The following is a 22,197-nucleotide window of genomic DNA, read 5'->3' on the forward strand; positions in this document are numbered from 1 at the left end:
CAGTCCTGGGGATGTGACCTCGCTGGGGTTTGTTCTCTCCCGCTGTGGCTACAGGAGGGCAACTCTGCTGGCTGACACGGCAAGTTACTGACAGGGGGCCGGCTGCAGTAGAGGCAGCCGGTTGGGAGGCCTGGAGCACCAGCAACGGGAGGTGTTTGCCATCTAGTGGCTTTGTCGGATCAGCTTTGGCATGAGCCTCTCCCTCTGCCTTCTCCCAGTGCTGCGGCCCTGGTGTACAATCCTTGTTTCTCTCCCTTGTCTTTTCCCAAGACCTTTTCCCAAGTGAGGTAAAGAAAGGCCAGAGAGGAGATAAAGCTGGGTTGTTTGGGTAGCGTGAATCAGCTCTGAGTTGGTTCTGTTCTGTCTGGGCTGGCCTCCAGAACATCAGGAGTCCAAAAAAAAAAAGCAAAGCAAGTTTGCAAATAGGAAGCAAGGGCTTTCCTTGAAACCCTAGGGCACAAGGGCTCATTTTTTCTCAAGGACATGGTTCAAAACATTCTCCAGTCTCCTCACAGTGAAGCAATATAAAAAGTCCTTAAGCCAGGAGGGGAATCCATTCTCCTGAAAGCCTTCACTTTTCACAGTGTCCTAAAGGCAGAGCCTGCAAGTGAACTGTTACAGAGGGCTTCCCTCAACACACCTATCCACCTACACCTCAGAGTTCAAGAACTGCAGGAGCTTGGGTGAGGAAGCAAGCATATGAGAGGGTGTTTGAGTTTGATCTGCTCAACTTCAGAGCAAAGGGATATCAAAGCCGCAATGGAGTTCTACACGTTTCATACTGGTTGAATTACGAGGAGGGCAGGAACTGTTAGCCATCAGAGCTGTATCCAGATAGGCTGTTTAAGCAGGAGCATGGTGGAGACGTGTTGTGCATGTCTACAAGACCATGTAATATAATAAGGTGCGTGTCAGGGTTGCACCTGTTGCCTCTTGTGGCACAGCACAAAGTTGGCCATGGGTCTGGTGAGGGCAGGGAAAGAAAGGAAGAAACTTCACAAGGTTTTATTTGAGGTCACTGTTAGTGTACAGAGGAAAGCACTACAAGTACAGCTTCTGTGGTTGGGTGCATCTACCTTCTGGAGTTTACTGAAGGCAATTTTTATGCAATGGGGGTGAAATTACAGCCCTTCACTGGGCCCACCTGTTACTCGCTGGTTTTACTCCTCTCTTCTGCTTTACATATTTCAGCCAAAGTCACTGCCCTAAGCACCCCTATTCTCTTCCCTTCAGAGTGCATTGCCACCACCTGAAGGTAATGGTCATATTAGTCTCCATTTCCTCCCTTGCACGCCTTACGCATGGCAGCCTTTGTGAACTGCTGCTAACTGGTCTATCAATATAGTCAGAAAATTAAGATAAAGCAGTGGGCTGTTTGAGTGGAGGGCCTTCTGCCTTCCTCAGATGCTTTGCTGTATATTGTTAGGAATACAGCAGTAACTCAGAGGTTATGATAGAGACAAAGCAGTTCCTTCATCCAGGACATAATACAAAGGCGGGAGGTAAAGGAAAGCAGAGGCTTCTTTCTGAGCCTGACCTGGCCCTGAGTTATAGAAGGTGACAAGGCGTTCAGTTAGTGGGAAGTAAAAATGCCGTGGAATCCATAAGGCATTTGCACTGGAACTTCTGCTCGCCCCAATTCTGTGAAGGTCTCTGCATCCAAGACAAGCAGGAAAGCACTTTGGTTCTGCAGGATAACAAGAAAGCTGCAGTGAGTGCCCAGGCTGCACTTCATTCTGCTGTCCAACCCAGTCCATCTGTCACACACAAAGGAGCCCAAGTGTACAACCAGGCCATACAGTCAGGCACAACCAGACCATGCAGACTAAACCTGTCAGACAGTTGGCCAGGAGCACTAATAGTCACAGATGCCACTCAAGAAATGGTGACATTCCAAGGTCCACTCCGACTTGAAGTTTGCCTGGCAGTGGTTGGCAGTTGAAGAGGCACACACCTTGGGGAGCATGGTGCTAGAACTATCTGCCAGAGAGCCTCAAATTCAGTTTTGTTGTTTGGAAAGTATATCTAATGCTATGTGACTCTGATGAACTAGTAGCAGTAAGTTACCTCAGCGGGGGAGACCACAACAGACAAGATGACTCCGCTGTCTTCTGCCGTAGCATTAGGCACTGGCACAAACACAGGCTCTGATGGGTAGGATCCATCCTCCTGCCAAATCTAGCAAGCACAGTAACATATGGATGTGTTTCATTTCATTAATACTTGTCTGCTACAGTTAGCAGAGTTGCAAGTTGGAGTGCTCCCCACAAAAATACCCAGGCATACTCTATGCTCCAAGAAATCTATAGTTCAACCTTTTAATTAATTCTTTTGGTTCCAGTAGTATGATGGTGCCATTGTTGTGACAGCACGCCCATTGTGCCAGGCATCATGCAAACAGGCAGTGAAAAGGGTTCCTGTTACTTATTTCATCCAACAGCTTGTGCTGGCACAGGTATAAGCCACAAGCTCAGAAAACACCACCACCCTAGATGGCACAGCCACCTTCACACCACCCTAGTGCAGATCATGTTGTGCCCAGGCAGTGTAGAGAGGTGCCATGCCAGCAGAGAGGATATCTATCACCATCACCACCTGAGGGCATAGCTGCTGCTCCTATTGCAGGCAGAGCCATAGCACCCCAAAGCTGTGCTGAAGGAGGACATTCTTACTGTAAAATGAGTATCTGGAGCAGAACAATCAAAATGGGCATCTCTTTCTAAGGATTCCTAACTCTCTCTAGCCTCCAAGAAAGTTTCTGACTAGTAAGTGTTTAACGCTTTGGAGATCATTATTTCCTGCTTAAGGGAGACACAGGCAAAATCCCAGCTTGTGTTTGCACTCAGAAATATCCTAAACCTTGTTTTTTGCCCAAGTCATAAATACTTTGGCAGTTTATCTCCAACTGCCTATGCTACTTGGGTATTTTCTGTACTGTCTGGTAAGAGATGACTCTTCTTCAGCCTGGAAGACACATGCACACTTTCTCCAACCCTTTCTGTTCCATCATCTATCTAGGAACCTGGAGTGGTATCCTCTCCTTTTTGGTAAGTGTGCTGCATTCATAAGGTGCTAGGTGAGACATGCAATTAGGAATCTCATCACAGACCCATTTGAACAAAGACCCCTAAAGTGCCTAGTAAATGACACATCTTCAAGGGCAGTTCAGTGGAAAGACTCCCATTGCTGAAAAAAGATAATCTCACTTTGCCTCACCTTGAAATTCTTGGTCTCCACATCAACCTTGATCAAAGAATCTCCAACCAAATGCCGAAAACCACATCCATAGAAGTAACGGTACCTCCTACCATTGTACCGAGAGTAGTTGATCTGGGGGAACTCCAAGCCCCCAACCTTTTCAAAGCCCTCAGGGTGGAGATTTTCATGTGTGCACCAGACCTAGAAGAAGTATGCATTACACGAGTGTCAGTTTAGCTTTGACTGGGCAGTCCTGACTGGTCCCACCAACCCACTGCACAACCACTGTGGAGAAGAAACGTTTAAAGATGAGCCTGACGTTGCACTGAGGCAGGTGGAAGCACCAATTCTGTCTTCCTTATCTGTTTCACCCATCACAGACCTCGGAAACTTCAAGAATCAGTCTAATGTGAAAAACAGCAGCAAGTCCATGTATTCCTGCACTGCTAGCTCAGAAAATCCCAGGTCCAGCACTCAGCAATCTCATGTACAAAGTGCACACAGAGATGACTCCACTCATAGTGGACATCACACGTTCTATACCACCGAATGCAATTACGTAGGGCTGTTCAGAGCTGGAAGCAAAAAGCAGTTCTGTACCCAGGTGAGAGCATGGAGGATTTTGTCAATGAAGAAGCTGAAGTTTGGCCAGTTATCATAAAGGCTCATGATCCACTTAGGCATTTTTGGTAAGTCACAATCTGTCTTTGCTCTCTCATTTAAGGAAATGTGGTAGTCTTTGTACTAAAACACTAAGTCACATCTTAGTAATGACCAAACCTTGCTTGCTTGGTGGACAAGATCTGAGAGATAATAGCACAGGATGGTAACTGTTGCAGGCAATCTTGCCACAGCCATAAATGCAGTCTTTAACACATACCTTGCCATCTGCATCCTTCACAGCCCTTGCCAATGTATAAGACAGTGGGTTCAGATTCTTCCCCACAGGTGTGTCTGAATTCACATTCAGTGGGAGAACAAAGCGACGAGGGAAAGCTCGGGATACTGAGTCATAAATCTATTGCAGAGACAGAAAGTTATGGTGATGGAGAGAGAAGAGAGTGGCATGTCAGGCTAAGTGCCCTTTTAGGGAGCAATTCTGAAGTTTTAGACATTCCTCCCACCCCTGAATTCTTCTTCTTCTTTCTATTATGTGTTTTACCAAGTTCTGGTAAGGGCTCTGCTTGTTCCAGTACTTTACAGTAGAAAACAAAAAGACAACCAATTAAATGGCTTAGCACTGCTTTCACAGTAACTAATGCTGAGTTGGGTATGCAAATCACTCAGTTATCCTCCAAATCCAGCACTGGGACATATGCTGCACTGTGTTTTGTTCAGTTAAAACAGACTTACATTGATTCTTTTTACAACATGTCCATATATGCCCCACTGACTGTGTGACTTAGGCCCTTCTTGTCCAACCAAGATCATGAGCTAATAGGGGAATTGCACAAAATGGGACCTCTGTAGCACAGAGCAAGCAGAGGGGAGACCTCTGCTGGAAACCCACCCTCTACAGCCCTACGGTGACTAGTGGCAGTCCCACTTTGGAAGCCTGAGGCTGAACAAAGCACTGAGAAACTTCCACATTATTTTAAATAATATGAACCATGCATGGCAGAAGAAATTTTAAGTATATAAACTGCATGTGGTTACAAAGCTTCAGAAGAAAAACTGCCAGACTGTAGCCTGTCTCAGATCTTTGTGGGATGACAACATGATATGGACACCGACCATACTGCTTGCTGTTAATCTTGGAGCATAAATGTTGGCTCTCTGTGAAATTAATGGAAGGAGGGGCTTGTCCAGAGGATGACTGGAAATATCTGACTAAATGATCTACATCAGTCTCTGGAGGAGCCTCCCTCTCCCCTGGATGATGAGGCAAGCAGCAGTTCAATGCCTGAAGTTAGCCTGCATGATTTTCCTCTTCCGTTCTCAGGTACACAGGGGCTCCATGTTTGGGAAGTCGAGGGTAGTGGTGGATTTACTTGGGGAGCAAAGGGGAGAGCAAACTAGCAGCCTCCAGTGTGGCAGACATTCAGTGGGTTGCGTGAGAGGAATAATTTCACCGTTGCCACTGAAGTTCTGTACAAGCCAAGTTTAGAACGCATAATACTTCCAAATAGTAAGCCTCCGAAATAAAATAGGTGGCAAGGACCCTGTTTTGGTGTTTTTCAGTTACTTCAATTCGTAACTCACCAGTTCAATGTGAAACTTCACTTTAATCATATGTGTCAATCTTGAAACCCTATTTTCAAAACCTGTGTTTTATGTAGCCACAGTAAACTGACTGGTTGAGGAACTCTGCCAGACAAAATGTGGTTTAGTCAGCAAGCAAAAGCACTACACACGAGTTGGGGAAAACAGACAAATCATGCTCAGGCATGCCTTAGTCTTTCGGTGCAGCACAAATTTAAGATTCCGTTTTGAAATGACTTGCACTCGTGTGTGTGTATACAGTTTAATGGCTCTGCTACTTGTCAGTTAAAGAATGTGGGTGTTGGAAACACATGCCTAATGTTGACATAAGGACACCTTCAGACAGATCAAATTATAGCTCTTTTGTGTTCATAAAAAGCCGAGCAAAAGCTGGAATCAGTTTGCAAAGCAAATGGTCATATAAACACTATGCTGTACTTGAATTCATGTTCACCACATCTTTGCAAAAAACCAATACAGGAACAAAAAGACCCTATGGAGACACAACTATACACTTTTCAGATCAGAACTGACTTGCTTCTAGACAGCTCAGAACATAGACAGAGGAAGTTCAGATTTGTCTGAACATGTTGTAGAAAGGCCTGCCCTTCACCCACAGTATGGTGGGTTTCCAATAAATGCATCTGCAGTACAAGAAACTGAAAGCACCCCCACTTTTCCAGTGTATGACCTATGCAAAGTAATGCCTCTTATATGGCTTTAAACGGTGTTTTTGACAGAGTTGGCCATAATAAGTGATTTATGAGTACATGCTGTTGTGAGGCGAATGTGAGGAACAATGTAGGGGTTTCTGTGATGTTTGTGTTTCTGTGATTTACATAATAAAGGCTGGTTTTCTGAAGTAATGCCTTTAAACAACAGGTTTTCTTTTTCTTTTGCCCTTTAAAAGTCAGGCAAAAACTTATTTTGCATACTTCTTGGGGGAAAAATTTTATTACACAGGGATATGGAAAATTAGTATCATTAAAACCAATATTTTAAAACAGAAATACATTCTGCCAGGCTGATGGAGATCTGTGTTACACACCAGTTTGAAAAGTTTCAAGGAAACGCTCCATGGAGATTATCTGCTAAATGGAAATAAAAATACCAACATATAAATAGATCATAATTTTAGTTTTTTCATATAGTTGTGGTTCCTTTTCCCAGTTCACATCCTCTGCCTTGTGGTCCCCTATAGTGATCTCCATCCTACTAACCTGAGCCTTGCTTCAGAAAAGTAACTCAACCAGCATGGGGCCCCATCAGATCCTATTCAACACAAATGCAGAGATCTTACCTGGTCTAGGCCTTCCCCGCTCCTCCGCAGATTCTGAAGTTTGTAAGTAGCCAGAGTTGTTCCATCATCCTGGCAGCACAGATCGAGGACCACACAGCCATGATCTTCAAAGGCATTGATTTGATGGAAAGTAGCAAAGGGCTTACTGCACCACTGCCCTGGCAGCACCTACAGTGACCATAAGGGAGGCTAAATTCCCTCTCTAAAGATCCTAGCCACACCTCAAAGAGTTTTCTCTTCTCTCCCCCATTTCATTCCCCACTCATTCCTTGGTATTTGTCTTGTGTCCTTGTGTTACTACGGAAGAGCTGCTTTAAGCCTGGAAGTAGGCAAAAACAGATGAAGAAATGCCAAAATGTAAAGCAGTCTAGGATAGGCCCCTTGCTGTCATGGCTCCATCCCTACAGCATCATTCCCAGGCTATGACTGACCTTTTTATACTCCGTAGTACTTGGGAACTGCATTTCAGTCCCTGCGCTGCAGTGCCAGGAACCCCAAACTGCTTATTTCTGCCTGTTCTTTTAGGGCTGGCAAAGAAATGAATCAATAGAGAGGAAAATGCAAGAATTAATCCCTTTTCTAGCAAACCTACGCCCATGCTTATAAAGCCTATATTGGAGTAACTTCTGGATTGATTCATAGAGCTATCTGTGGCTGCTTCCCAGCACTCTTCTCTTGGGATCTAAGATTACAGCTACCGCTGCACAGTTGCTGGACAGGCCAAAGATCCACCTACCTCCCCAGTGTGCTTATTCACCACATGGAAGCAAGTATTGTACCGAGGCTCCCAGCTTATCCCTTCAGAAATGGCCTTCCCACGGAGTTTGGAAGTAATAATCTGCAACAGATTCAGCTTGATGGGTTGCTCAATGAAAATGATGTAGTTTTCACTCATTCCTGAAAAAAAAGAAGGAAATATCATCGAGCATTAGGCAAATGAGACAATAAAAAATCTCCAGGCAGACGGCAGTGAACAGCCTTTTCTGCCTCACAGTAAGCTAAATCCACAGAGTTTGAGATAGAAAGCATTCTTACCAAAGCTGTGATAGTAGGAGGGTTTCAACTTATCCATTGGAGCAATGGAGCACAGCACTTTCGCTCCCTCTAATGTGTCATTACAGTTCGACTTTTGTGGAGGGACCTGAATGATATTATACCTAGACCCTGGAAAGGAGAAAGGGTGTTCAATACCACTGAGATGTGAGACTGTTCACATGCATGAAAACTAAGTCAGGCTCTGTTCCCTTCTGTTTCCCTAGAACACTAGGAACCATGGTCATAGCTAAACTGAGCAGAAAACAAAAAGCCAGTTATCAAGTCAACAGAACAATCTACAGAGGATTTCCTAGCAAACAAAGAAGCTTGAAAGGAAGTAGAAGGATCTTCTCAGTCTGGTAGACTGCCATCTAATTTTACTGACTGGAATGCATTCCTTATGTTAACTTAGAGTACCCTGTAATAACAGGATCAGGAAGAAAACCAAGTTCATAGCTTGTGTATCAAAGGAAATGAAAATTTTGAGCCTTGGTGATGACTGACGCTCATTTAATAAATCTGAGCATATGGGCAGGAAAGAATGGCACATTTGAATAATAACCTACACTTCAGTCTCTCCAGCTGAAAACAGCATGAGCTGCAAAGCTAGATATTGCTAAAGCCAAAAGGAAATGAAAGGAACAAGAATGAAAAATGGTCAAAACTGGGCAATTGTTTTGTGAACTGCTACCAGCCTGAGGTATCATATTAAAGGGCAGTGGCTCTTTGCACAGGCCTCAGGCATCTGAAAAAGAAGGCTCTCATGTAACTAGCGGTGAATGCCTACTCTGAGCAGCCATGTCAATGTAACTAGATCCCAACTAGATGTAACGCTCATAATTTTGGGAGGAAGAAAAATATCCCAGAAAATTCATCTTTGCTGTAAGATAGCCAGGTCATTGTAATAATTCCATCTTCTCTCCTGTATAAACCCTTATGGACCTTATCAAAACCAACTACTGTAAGTGGAAAATATGTGGCTAATTGTCAAAATTCTTTGGATGAGCTTCAACGCTGGATGGGACTTTAAAAATCTTTCTCATGTTTTCCCTCAGAGCTTGGGAGAGGAAGAGGGGAATCCATTGGATATTCACAGGCCAAAGTCAGAAGCATTAGAAACTAACTGCTGAGAGAAGCCGTATTTATGAGACAGACTGACACCCTGCAATAAGAACTAATCTTGTTTGCCATTACTTTGACATAAAGAGAAACCGCAATTTCAAGGTCTCTTTAGACACTGAAGTTTCTTCAACACCTGCTCCTTGGAGCAGCAGCACGAAGCAGCCTGTACCCTGCCCACAAACCAGGCCTGGTGATGCCCAGTCTTACCATGTTTCCCATAGGAATTGCCCATGTTGTACGTTGTCCCATCAGACTCATAATGAGGATGAGCAGTGGCCCCATTCACTGCAACAAATTTGCTCCAGTCTACCTGCAAATGCAAAAGATTTTCAGTCAGTATAGAAGTTTCCTGTTGCTCTGTAGCAAGCCACAGTCTTTCTGAATGTCAGTTTTGTGAAAGTCTGAGGAAGATTAGCTTGATGATTACAGCCCTAACGTGGGATCTGGACTTCAGCCTTCATTTTGCCTGCAATATTCCGGAAATCCTTGAAAATTAGCGACATTTCTCTCTGTGTTACTACTACCAGTAAAATGGGACAAATGGCACTAGCTATTTCTCTGGGAGACATGAACATTACTAATGGCAGGAAATGCTGACACAGTGGGAATTTTGCCCATATGAGCATTTTAGCGAGGGCCCCATGTAATAACTGCAGACAGACATGCGTGAAGAGACAGTCACTGCCCCAAAAAATCACCAAGGTTTTTGAAAGCACACATAGCTAACTGATGGTCAGGGTTTACTCTTGTCCCAGAGAAAACGGTTTAGCTTCACTGTCTATAGCTAGAAGGAACAGTTAGGGCAAAGGCACAAGAGTACTGCTAACATGTATTCCTAGTTCCTGGGTTAGGATGTGGTTTGGGCTCAGACAGTGGAGGAGATGTGTTGGGAAGAAAGTCTGAAGGAAAAAGTTAGAGGGAGATCAATCCATGCACTGAAACATTAAAGCATAGAAGATATGCTTCTTTTCCAAAAGTTTTAAAAAAAGGCTTTCAAGTACCCAACCTGCAACCCTTTGGAAGGCTCCAGTAGAAGAGTGCTACACCACCGGAAGCTCAGAAAACCAGGTCCTTTAAAGGCATCTCAAATTGGAGAGTTTAAATGTGAAATCATCCCTTCCTTTTCTTCACTTAGCCAAAAAACACCAGTCTACATCTAAAAAGAAGCTCAAGGGGAATTTTGTTTTTAATGACAAGATGGTTCAACAGAGCTGAACATTCAAACTAAAAGTACCCACACATCTTTTCATCACTGCATTATGGCTTACAAATCGGATAAACTAGCAAATCATCAAAGGCCAGTCTCGGACCAGCCGGGATCAGGGCGAGGCGCTGAACCATGACAAACTCACTCAAGTTTGTTGAAGGGGCAGCACTGCCAAGAGCAAATGCAGCTGCACTGTCTGCAAGCTCCCAATTTATTACCACTTATTTATATAGGTTTGTTTTTACTTCTACATCCTACTGACCTTCAGGTTTTGTCTGTTTACTGCTCGCACGCTCACCACGCGCCTGCTGTTTCTGACACTCACAACACAGCGTTCCGTAATGCTGCCTCAGTTATCCACAATCATTCTTCTAACCTCAAGGTCAAGTTTACATTTTGCTAACTACCAGTTCTTAATTCCCACAACGAAACTCTGCATTTCAATATGCGAGTAGCATGCTGTACTTCACAGAGTGTCTTCATGACTCACAGCTGATCCTGTAGGGAGAGGGACTCCTGGAATGCCTCCCTCGAGATCTGAGGGTGCGCTGAACCTGGTATTTTGTGGGATTAAAGGCGCAGTAGTTAGTACTGATTTAGGAATGGTAGAATCCTTCCTCAGTCCTTCTTACAGTTGCCCAGCCCAGCAAATACCCAAATCCCCTCTAAGGGTGCAGGCAGGGGGACATACAGCTTATGCTGTCATTTCACAGGTCATATTCTTCCCTCAAATACAGCCACAGTCCTGTGAGACGATGCACAGAACATACAGGAAGACTTCCACTCTTTGTTTATTTGCTAGCATGGGAGAAAATAAAGTGGCAGCTGAACTTTGACTTGACTTTACATTGACTTCACCACTCATTTGCAACAGAGGTTTTAACCGAGACTTTGAAGGGCCATTTTGGAGCATATAAAGCTGTGGGTGTAAGAAGGAGATAAAGGGAACAGATAGGAAGAATTAAGAGACAGGGCAAGAATACAGATCTCAGATGGGTGATGTTAACTTCTTCCTGTATGCACTTTCATTCTTCACACACTGGTAGGTACAGACAAGTCCAGACAAGTAGCAAGTACACTGGAAGAATGCCAGCTGTACCCAAACGGAAATGAGTCTATATCTGTCTCTCCCCTTGCTTGCTGCAGTGGGCAGTGACTGAATCTTCACTCATGAAAGCTGCCTTACTGCTAAGTAGATTTTTCAGGGACTCAAGCACACCATGAAGAGATGTTTATGGCTATGGGCCAGAGCTGCACTTACCATTTCTTTTGGAATGTGGATTCCCCCTTGCTGCTCTTAGAAACAGCAAGGAGTGATTCTCCTGTACCATAAGCTAACACCCTTATCCCACCTGCCCACACCTTTTCCTTCGTTTCAAGTGTTTCCGGGTCCACTTTGTACATGAAGATGTTCTCATTGCTGACATAATAGTCTCCTTTATACACAACGTAGTTCACACTGGCATTGTCACTTGGTTCTGAAATGAAATTCTGGAGTTGTATACAGCACTGTTTAAACTCACATGACATTACAGCACGTTAGAGTTGTTTAAACAAATAAACCCATTTGCAATGTCACTAACCCCTCTGTGGTTGATTAGAAATATCTCACAAATCTACAAAGGCACTCAGGAAACTGTCTGCACAGGTGAGATCAGGATAAAAGGACAAGGACTGGTTCTTGGGAAATCACTTCAGTGAAGCCGAGATAATCTTCATAATCCATACACCCTTTGTTTCTGACCTCTTATTTCTTCATATCCCTCTCCCTTTCCTCCTTAGCCAAAGTCGTCTCCTCTGACAACCACATGAAGAGTGTCATGTTTGACTTACAGCACTGGAAACAAGAGAGGCAAGACTTGAAGCTACAACTTGGGTTCAGGGGAGGGCAGGGCTGTTATTTGTGTGACACGGCTTGGACAGGGAATGCTTCTTCTTCCCTATTCTCTTTGTCTTTAAAACTGAGTCAAGGAGATGCCTTTTGAGAGCTACACACACACAACAGCCAGAGCTGTTCTTGCTACTCCTAGGGGAGCTGAGGCTCACTAGCCAGGTGGCTGCGAAGAGCTGAAAAAAAAGTGATTCCCCCCAGCTGGACATTGTGTGTGTGGTGAACACAGAGCCTGAAGCTGATACAGGAAAAGCCTGGAGCACCGGCCTTCTTGTAGTGAGGAATACATGTGTCTAAAGAGCCCGATAGGCAAGGGTGTGCAGGACCAACCTGCTGGAGCTTGGAAAAGAAGATGGGGGATGTAGGTAGTTCTGAAATTTATTGAGAGACCTGGGGTAGGGTGAGGAGTTGGGGAGCTGGGCAGAAGTGAATGTATCAGCACCTTTGAGAGAACAGATGACATGGCAGGACAGGATCCATCTCCTCAGGGAAGATAAGAAGCAGAAGATTGTCACACACATGAGCAACAAGTTGCAAACTTTAGGTCTGTTCTGGTTTTAGTGGAAAGCACTTTGCTTGCATTTAAGCCTATTTCTTTCCTGACATACACGGAATCCTATAGGTAATGGTACTTCCATTCCTGTGCAATACCGTCTCGCACTCTACTCAGCACCTTAGTACAGGAAGGGAAGGATTAGCCCACTTACCCTACAAGCTTAGCAAGGCAAGGTGTTTTAAGGGCAAAGCTGCATCTCAGGTAGAACGTCAGATTGTAATGCTCATTATCAGGACTGCACAGGGTGTTCTTTGGGGAAGGATTTCTGTTGGAAATTTGCAACAAACTCTGGAATCGAGAGAGCTGAAGTGGCACTAAAACATTAAACCGAATGTGCCTCTCCCAGCTAAGTCTGACACCAACTTGCATTGTTGTTGTTGTTGTTCCAAGGAATCATCTTCTAAGAAAAATATGGGCTCGGAATAGGCCTACCAGACTTCCTCATGTCTCCCTTTAAACCTAACCACAAGCTCCCCAAGAAAATCTCAGAACATTTCTTATTTCTTAGAAACCCTCTTACGTGGCATCTCAAAGCGTGACATGAAGCGCCCGAAGACACTCTTGCATGGGTCTGGCATAGCCAGCGTCCCAAATTCTGAGACCACGATGCGGTTGTGCTGGCTGTTAGTCAGGTAGGAACTGCTCTGCAGAAACTTGCTCCGGTATGTCACTGTGCCATTCTCCAACTGGAATTGATGCAGCAGGGCCATGCCATCAAACCAATGGTTAAATCTTCAAGAAGAGATAAATAAGAGAACAAGAGTTGGGCATTATATGATGTTCTGCTATACTGTTCCCTCTTGCCTTTAGCTTTATTATTGTTTGTAAAAAGATAATGTCCAGATCCCATGAACACTTAAGCATGCATAGCCTTGTGATGAGTCTGGGAAAATATTTGAATTGTGTGGAACAAATCAAGTGTATTTGCAGCTGTGGGACCTGAAGTTAGACACTGACTTTGAGTGAGATTCGGGCTCCCTATATTAATTTTGAAAGTGGACCTTAGGGACTTCCGAAAATGTTAAAGCTTTTGGGGGAAATAATCTATACTGGTAAACCAGTCACTCTGCAGACTTCTGCACAGGAAATAGAAATTGGGCTTTACTGTACAACAACAATAGCAATTATTACTGAAAGCCAAACCGCACAAGAAGGAGCCTTCAGCTCTCAGCTGTTTGCAGGATGCTATCCTCTCCGAAACGAGAGATCTCTGAGACTTTGAGAAAACCTTATGGTCTCTGGAAATACGATAAGATTATCACCTTTGGCCAGTTGCTGCCATCAGCTTTGTTGGAGGAAGAGCTAGGTTTGCCAATTAGCTAGAATGTCAGATTCCAAGGCAAAGACAGTAGTTGCCTTCTTGAAATATTTTAATATATTATTTTTTAAATTAAATGGATTTGCTTCTAAAGCAACTCTCACAATTTAGTGCAATCAACTTTACGAATCTTGCCCCGGATTTTACAGTGCTTGTGGGATGGACTTTTGTTAATGATGAAAGACTAGGACTGTGGATATTTTAATCCCTGGCTCTGTTCCCTCATTATATCATTCTGAGTAAGTCACAGCCTCTCTGTGACTCAGCTTCTCCATCCTTAATAAGTGAACCATGCTCCTATTTTCAAGAGAGCCCACTGGGAGTTTCCAGATGAGGGAGCAACTGTCTTAAAAGAATGACAACATAAGCATTTCTTCCATCCCTTACTTAAAAAGAAACTACAAGGGGCTCCAAACAGTGGTGAGACATTTGGGGGGTCCCTTTTAGGTTCAGGTAGCGCTCGGGCCAGAATCATTTGACAAACTCACCAAACCCGGACTTACTTCTCCTCACCAAATTCAAACTTCCCAGGACCATTCCTCAGAAGATTGCCATTAATCCATTCGGGAATATGTCCTTTGATCTTCACTGTGATGGGCTGAGGGGTCTCCTTTACCGTTTGAATTAAGGGTGAGATGCATTGCAAACCCTTGGGGCTGTGGAAGGTGATTTGCTCTTTTGATGGGCTGGGCAGGAAATTCTTTAAACCTGCAAAGAAAGTAGTGAGAACATAAAGCAGGTAAGTAAGATTTTCACCTGAATAAACAGAAAATTGCTAGAGCTTGGATGTCCACAAGAATAGCATTCAGCATTCTGCAAGCAGCCAAATTGTAGTGGATGTTTAAACTAAAGCTCTGTTCCCATAATACCCCACACATCCACAGGGAGCTGAAAATCTAGTGAATTTGACTCCACTGCAGTTAATCCATTAGAGACGCCTGTTCTGCAGTCCAAATGAGGTAATAAAATAAGTGATGATAGGAAAGAACAGATCTTTTCTTTTCATTAAAGGTCAAAAAGGCAATCACTGACTTTTTCCCTTGCACAAAAAATAACCAAAACCAAAAATAACCGCACCCCCCCAAAAAAGAAAGTCAGGAAGAACACAAATGAAACTGAGCTGAAATGCATCTACAGGACAGCACAAAACAAATTAAGCAGATTTACTTGGTATGTAAATACACAATAACAGAAAAGGATAATTTCTGATGGAGCCTCGCTTGAATGAAGTATCCCCCTTATATAATTACAGGACAAAAGCACCAAGAAAGCATGAACTGATTGGAATGCTGTGTGCTGACAGCACACAGTTAGTTACTGGCTCCAGCAGGCTGGCGTGCAAAGCCTCATCAACACAAGGATTGTTTTAGCAATCCATTTAGCTGCAGAGGTGGATTTACCTAGAATGTACATAGGCTCTTGCCTCCCCTCCCAATGCTGTCACCTCCTCATCTATCACAGGTTTCATGTCCACAGGTCAGTGGAGTTCCTTTGCTACACTGCTCCATCCTCACCACAAGACCACTGAGCCCTGAACTAAAGTAGAACTGATGAAGGTTTAGGTGTAAGTGAAATACTGATAAAAAAAGGACAGCATGGCATACAGAAATCCATTCCTGAACCAGGTCCAGTACAGACAAGACCACACACTGAACAGAGTCCAGACTGATACTGAACTTCCTTCTGGTTTTCTGGGGTGGCAATTTGTCCTGGTCATACTGTCACTTTCACCACTGCTTCTTGTAGCCTACATACTTTTATCCAGGTGATTACGTGAAGCTGCTGCACAATTTACCTGTGAGCCTCTGAAACCATGTGCTCACATCTAGAGAGGAAATTTGCTATTTCAGACAGGAGAACACCTGCAAAAGAACTGAGTTGGCAGACAGCATTTTTCTAAACTTGCTTCTTTAGAACAGCCACCGACAGAATGGGTATTAGGCATGCAGGAAGGTAAACTGCAAGATTCCTTCAATGTAGTTCTCTGGTTTGCCAATCCTCAAATCCTTCTTTAGATCTCTAATATGGTAAGTCAGTTAGATAAAGAATTCAGGCTGCAGCACTAACGTAATTAACCTCAAACCACCAACATCCTCTCCCTCTTAAAATTCAACTAAGCTCTGATTAAATCCTATATGAAGCACTCAATCTGATCCCAACAGTAGTGCTTCAGAGTATTTCCTCAGACATAAGGAAGTAGAGGCTTTTCATATCAACCAACACCTGGCAGGTTTAGTGACAGTATTTGCAGAAATGCAGCTTTAGTAGGCCAAGCTACAGTTTGTAAAGATGTAAAATATACTGAAAAAATGAAAGCAACATGTCCCCAAAGAGACATTTTTGCATCCAAGCCGAAACAAAGATGGCATGACCAAGGACGGCACTGCACTGAAACTTCCTGGAGAGCAGTGCAATTACACAGAGGAATTTAGAAAGATAAACTTCACAAAAGAGCCTGAACTGGACTGGAAAAGCCCTCCTGGGTCATCTCCTCCCAGCTGCTGTCACCAGAAGTCATATATATATGAACTCTGGTTTAAAAGTTCCTATGTTTCTTGGCACTCATCCCCTCTTTGGAAGACTGCTCATTGCCCAGATGATTAGAAAAATCCTTTGAATTTACAGAAGGATTTTATTCATAGGACAGTTTATCCCCCTTGTTCAGTCAGCGCTGTTATGTGTCTTTGGTACTTCTCCCTCTTGTGTTTACCACACAAGTATTTAGAGCAAGGAATCGTATCACTTCCTAAGCCAGGCAGGAGAAGTTCCTTTGGTTTTCCTTCCCCTGTGATAACCTTGCCATTCACATGATCATCTTAGTAATCCTTCCTGAAATCTGATCTAGTTAGAATTCATCTGCTTAGGATTCATTTCAAGACATAGTCCGGAAAGTGTCTGAGAACAGGCTATATACTACAAGAATGTGTAAGTTAATACTCCGTCCTATCAGACCAGAAAGAAACAAGCCTAGCACAATAATGTACTATCTTTCCTTCTGGGAACTACTCAAATGACCTGAAGCTGCTGACACTCATGCATGCAAAATGTAATCAAATCATAATACCCAGATGAATCAAAACAGAAGATTTTAGAAACATGGTAAGTCATTCTAGGACAAAGCTGAAAAGCCAGGAGGAGGGGAAGGGTGCAAAAAACACCAAAACCCAAACAAAGCAAAACCAAAAAAAACCCCACCAAACAAGCCAAAAAACCCACCAGGTTTGCTCTGGTGAGTTCCTTCTGAGGAGATTCAGGACAAGAAACAGAAGACAAAAATAAGCAATGACCTCCTCTAAACTTGGCACAACACAAAAAAATGGATCTTTTACTTGCATTACGTAAACTGCCTCACTATTGCAGATCTCTGGTCTAATCTGGAAATAAGACGTTGTCAGGGAGGGCCTTAGTGACTGTCATCTACAAAGCAGTGCAGATTTGAGAGGCAAGGGGGGTTGAGTGGGTGTGGTCAGAGAGGTTCTTTGCAGGAACTTTATGCAACCTGCCCCTTTTTTTCTTTTTTTAAGGAATCATTACCTTTGCAAAGTACTGAGATTTGATCAGCAGCAGCAAATACCACAGGCTAATTAGCACATGGAGCTAAGACCAGAAGGACCTAGTGCAACTCATTCCCCCGCCAGCACAGGAAAGGCTTGCACTCATTCCAAAAAAATCAAGCTGCTGCAATACATATGCAGGACAGTACAATACAGAACAAACACATCAAAGGAAATCTTTTTGTTGCTAATCTGTGAGTGACCAGAGCTGTATTTAAAAAGAAGAAAAAAAACCCCACCGTGGCTGCACATCCTACACTTCTTCCCTATTAAAAAAAAAAAAATCTAATAAAGTCTACCCTCCAAATTTAATCATAGTTTAATACTAAAAGCTGTTACATTGACAATCTTTTCTAAAGATTGTAAGCAATTACTACAGAGTTCTCATACCCTGGCACTGTCTGTTCCTATTCAAAGAGCTGTGTGCCATGATTTCTCTGCCTGTCACAAGCTGACATCCTGGCATTGATTATTTATATCCAGAAAAAGTGGAACCAAGGACAAGGATCTTGAAAAAGTTTCTGTACAGAAGAAGCTACCCCCCTTGCTCTGGGTAGCAATGAATCAGACATTAAATCGCTCTTAAACAGCAATGGGTGGGTGTTGTTTATCCCCAGCCAGCAACTAAGCACCATACAGCCACTCTTTCACTCCTCCTCACCCTCCCACGGTAGGATTGGGAGGAGAATCAAAACAAGGTAGAACTCTTGGGTTGAGATAAGCACAGTTTAATAATTGAAATAAAAATTAAAATTAAAATATAATACTAGTAATAGTTGTTGTTGTAATGAAAAGGAAGATAACAAAAAAAGTGAAATAAAACCCAAGAAAGACAAGTGATGCACAGTGCAATCGCTCACCACTCGCTGACTGTTGCTCAGCCAGACCCCGAGCAGCGATCCGCCCCTTCCAGCCAACTCCCCCCAGTTTATAGACTGGGCATAATGTCATATGGTATGGAATATTCCTTTGGCCAGTTTGGGTCAGCTGTCCTGGCTGTGTCCTCTCCCACCTTCTTGTGCCCATCCAGCCTTCTTGCTGGCAAAGTAAGAGAAGCTGAAAAATCCTTGACTTAGTATAAACATTACTTATCATCAGCTAAAAACATCTCTGTGTTATCAACATTATTCTCATACTAAATCTAAACCACAGTGCTACACCAGCTACTAGGAAGAAAATTAACTCTATTCCAGCTGAAACCAGGACAGTGGGACAGAAAAATCTTAACAGCAGATGGAGGAAACACAGAAGGCATTTGCTAGGCATGAAATTGAAATCACACTGGATATATCAAATCCACTTTGATTTTAACCTACGTATTCAAATCCAAGGCACGGGGACCACCAACATTTGTCTCTACATGCAACTGCAGTCTAATTGCTTGACTCAGAAGGACATCCAGGAGCAGACTTAAGGGCAGATTTCAGTAAACAGAACGCTCACAGTTGATATTCTTCAAGCAGGGAGGGTGAAGCAAGAATTCTGTTTTCCCTGAGGATTCATGCAAATTCAGAGTAACCTTACAGCTGATTTGGAAATCCTCTGCCACAAGATACAGGCCCCATTATGGTCCCTGTAAATCACAGATTAGAACAACAGGGCAAGGAAACGAGCTTTCCCCATCCCCCCGTCCCAAACTGGAGTTGCTGTAGCTATTGATTTGTGCTATCCAGACTCTACACCCTCTGCCTTCACCAGGGTTGAACCCCTCAGCTCACCTGAGTGGCCCACACTGATTTCTGAAGTTGTTGCACTTGCCTTGTGTCTGCTCAGAAGTCCCCATACTTGACTCCTTGTTCCATCTAGCTTGTTGATTTCCCATTGTCAGGGGCTCAGCCACCCACTTTCTTGCTAACAGGCAAAGAAGGAAAGAACATAAAAGAAGTGACAGAAAACACAGGGAAAAAGAAATTGAGAAAAGGAGTGGAGAAAGGCTTGTCAAAGGGAGATAAGGGAGAAAAGCAACTGTGAACTGTGCATACCTCTTGCATATGAAATATCTGTTGATTTCCCAATGTCACCTGTAGAAACAGATTCTACACTTCGGGGGTGTTTTTTTTCTGACACAAAGAAAGTGTAATTTCTTTGTTAAATATTGATTTACACAATCAAGTCCTTGGAACACTTATCCTAGACAGGCTCTATGAACTGGTGAGGTAGGAAAACTCTGCCAGTGTCACAGGAAATATATCGGATGGAATAAATTTTATTCACACTTTTTTATTACCACTGTCTCACTCAAATGCCTGAACAAATAATAGAGGGGTTTCTTTTTAATGATGCAACACTCACCTTTAGCTAAATTGAGACAATGCTGTGTCAGCAAGCTTTATCAAGAAGAACTTAGTAAAAGGCAGGGAAAATCCATAATTTTCAAAAAGATACAGAAAATGAGGCAAGGAAATTTTCAGGCTTTTCATGTCACTCAGGTAATCAAAACAAGAAACACAGTTCTTTATGTTCCTACGCAGTTCAACTTCAAAGCATAATGGAAGAGGTAGAGTGCAAGAGAATTGAAATTTAGCAAAGATCCCCAGTTTAAACAAGATTATACAGTTGCTGCAATCTGCTAGCAGATCAAAAGAGCATTATAAATTTGTGCATATAGGCTTTTTTCCCAGCAGGAAAGTACCTTATCACACCCTGAAATGCTAATTCCATGGGTTGTTTCATATAACATTCCCAATGCTAGAGTTAGTATTTGGTCATTTATTTTGCATTAATTACTCTGCCACTGAATTTTCTGTCTTGCATCTCACAGATGTAGTTGATGACACACACACCAATTTAGTAACGTGCAGCGAAAAAGAAACCTCCTGGACTGTTCCTAAATTTGTATCCATGTGTTCTGGTGGCACAACAAGGCAGGTTTGAGAACCTTTCAGATCTTTGGATACCCCAGAAACAATCCTTTGATTCCAAAGGGGAGAAAAACACCACTACCATTAAAAAGCAGAGATTCTGCTAAATGAAGTCATGATCTTTATTGGTTCCTATTTTGTGATAACAGATCTCACTCTCAAGACAAAAAAAAAAATTCAAGTTGGGCAACAATGGCACAGATTGCAGAGTTCAGTGGTGATGCAAGATCCCTTGCAGTAGTTTCCCACCTGTATGTTCAGATCAAAGCTTCAGTAATGTCGCTGCTCCAAACAACCCTCTCCCTTGCACAGCCCGCTTACACGTCCCACAGCAGGTTCCCGTGCAGAATCTGCTGTCTTCTGGTTTCCCAGCTCTAAACCATCAGTATATACTAGTAATCCGAGGGAATCTCTGCGATATATTTATGTGCCTCTCCTGTTTATCTTTTCAATAAATAACCAAGAATTTTCGGCTTCTGTCAAACACTTCAAGTTGCTTAGTTCCTAATTTCTGATCAACAGAAATGAAATCACTCTACCAACCTGTGTCAGCAGCAGCTCTTAACAGCAACAGAAAACCCTTTTCCAAGACGATGGGATAGAAGGATTTGTTTATGCACTTTACCTGGAATGAACTGCATCAAAGAGCAGAGGAAATGCTGCAAATTAGCAAGCAGGAGGCTGATGGCAGTCGAAAGGATTTTGGAAAACATATTCCGCTCAGAAGGAGGCATCCGATCGGAGATTGTCACGCAAAGGTGCCGGTGCCAGGATGACAGTGTGCACTGGTGGATGGGCTACAGAGAGCTGGCAGACATCATCACTTCAGAATAAAAGCCAGGAATGTCTCTCCTAGCACGGCACGATGGATGAGCCTCCACTCACTCCACTCCACTCCACAGCTCCGGCGAGGGGGACCCTCTGGGCAGCTGAGCCAGGCGAGTTGCTGAAGCGCTCCAATAGACATTCCTATTGGTGCAAAAAATGCTTTATCGCTATTTGCCAGTTGTAGCTGGAGAAATTGGAAGAAAGGGGAGAAGAGGAGATGTAGCCATGTACTAAGGAAGTCAGGCTTCAAGGCAATTCTTTTAAAAAGTTTGTCACCTTGTCTTTTTCACCTGTCAAAAATGCTTTTTCTTTGTTTTGTTTCAAAATCTGAGTAACCATTTGGCACCCCAAAGAATCTCAAGTCTTCAGGAATACTGGTTGCCACACCTGATTAGACCATCAGATCAGATAGGGAAGGACCAGTGACAGGCCATGCTCTGCTGTGTCAAACTTAGATGGACCCTTTCGTTCAGGATGCCAGGAGGAAGCTGCTAGCAGTTTGCAGATATTAAACAGCTCTTAAAATCTGTCCTATCCCTTGAGAGACAGCAAGGCAGCATACACAGTACCCTAGGTAGCCCATTCCACCGTCCTTAAAATGGGACAGATTATTACTCATCCTAAATCTGCTGATTTCTTCTTGTCCTTTCTACAAGACACAGTGAACACCTGACTGCTCTCCTTTCTATAACTCATCTGTTATCACACCTTCCCTTGATTTGTGCTTTCTCTAAATGAAACAAACTCAACTGCTTCAACCCTTCCTCACAGATTGTGTTTTCTTCACCCTTTATTATTCCTGTTTCCCACTCTGCCCACTTTTAATAAGCAGACCCATCTCCAACTAAGATCAAACTAGCACAGAGTAAAGGAGAACAATTACACTTTTATGGCTTATCTGCTATCCTACAGCTAACACAGCTCTGGTTTCTTACCACACAATAACATCATACCGACTCTAGCTATTGTTCTGGTTTGTAAGTAACATATGATTCCCCTTGCTAAGCACAGTGCTTTTCCCTTGTCTTTTTTGAATTTTATCTTGATTTCAGATTAGCCTGTCATCTTATTGAGATCATAGTGACTTTTCAATGTGTGCTATTGCTAGCATTTGCGATCCCTGGT

General features: G+C 43.3%; 1 protein-coding gene across 3 annotated transcripts; it reads right to left on the reverse strand.

Moving 5' to 3' along the window:
• Positions 1-989: 989 nt before the first annotated feature.
• BCO2 (beta-carotene oxygenase 2) lies at positions 990-21,017 on the reverse strand. 3 transcript variants are annotated; one of them, XM_074851080.1, is made up of 13 exons: positions 20,870-21,017; positions 19,142-19,234; positions 14,333-14,537; positions 13,032-13,243; positions 11,427-11,542; positions 9,065-9,167; positions 7,736-7,864; positions 7,437-7,597; positions 6,701-6,868; positions 4,079-4,216; positions 3,217-3,399; positions 2,068-2,178; positions 990-1,687 (listed from the first exon to the last, which is right to left on the reverse strand). In XM_074851080.1, exons 1-13 carry the CDS (start codon positions 20,976-20,978, stop codon positions 1,574-1,576), a joined length of 1,842 nt encoding a protein of 613 aa, XP_074707181.1. In that variant the 5' UTR covers positions 20,979-21,017; the 3' UTR covers positions 990-1,573. The 3 variants fall into 3 exon arrangements, with proteins under 3 accessions (XP_074707181.1, XP_074707179.1, XP_074707180.1); XM_074851078.1 differs by lacking the exon at positions 19,142-19,234; XM_074851079.1 differs by lacking the exons at positions 19,142-19,234; positions 20,870-21,017 and adding an exon at positions 18,244-18,256.
• Positions 21,018-22,197: the final 1,180 nt, after the last annotated feature.

Source organism: Strix uralensis, chromosome 26 (assembly GCF_047716275.1).
Source record: "Strix uralensis isolate ZFMK-TIS-50842 chromosome 26, bStrUra1, whole genome shotgun sequence".
In the NCBI taxonomy this organism is placed as follows: domain Eukaryota; kingdom Metazoa; phylum Chordata; class Aves; order Strigiformes; family Strigidae; genus Strix; species Strix uralensis.

Excerpts from the sequence above, each read along its gene's own strand:
- BCO2 (XM_074851080.1), bottom strand. The coding sequence starts at position 20,978 with ATGCCTCCTTCTGAGCGGAATATGTTTTCCAAAATCCTTTCGACTGCC. Across the intron at positions 13,244-14,332 it reads TTTGAATTTGGTGAGGAGAA|ATTTAACCATTGGTTTGATG; the intron begins GTAAGTCCGGGT and ends CTCTTCTTGAAG. Across the intron at positions 7,865-9,064 it reads CAATTCCTATGGGAAACATG|GGTCTAGGTATAATATCATT; the intron begins GTAAGACTGGGC and ends TCTCCTTTCCAG.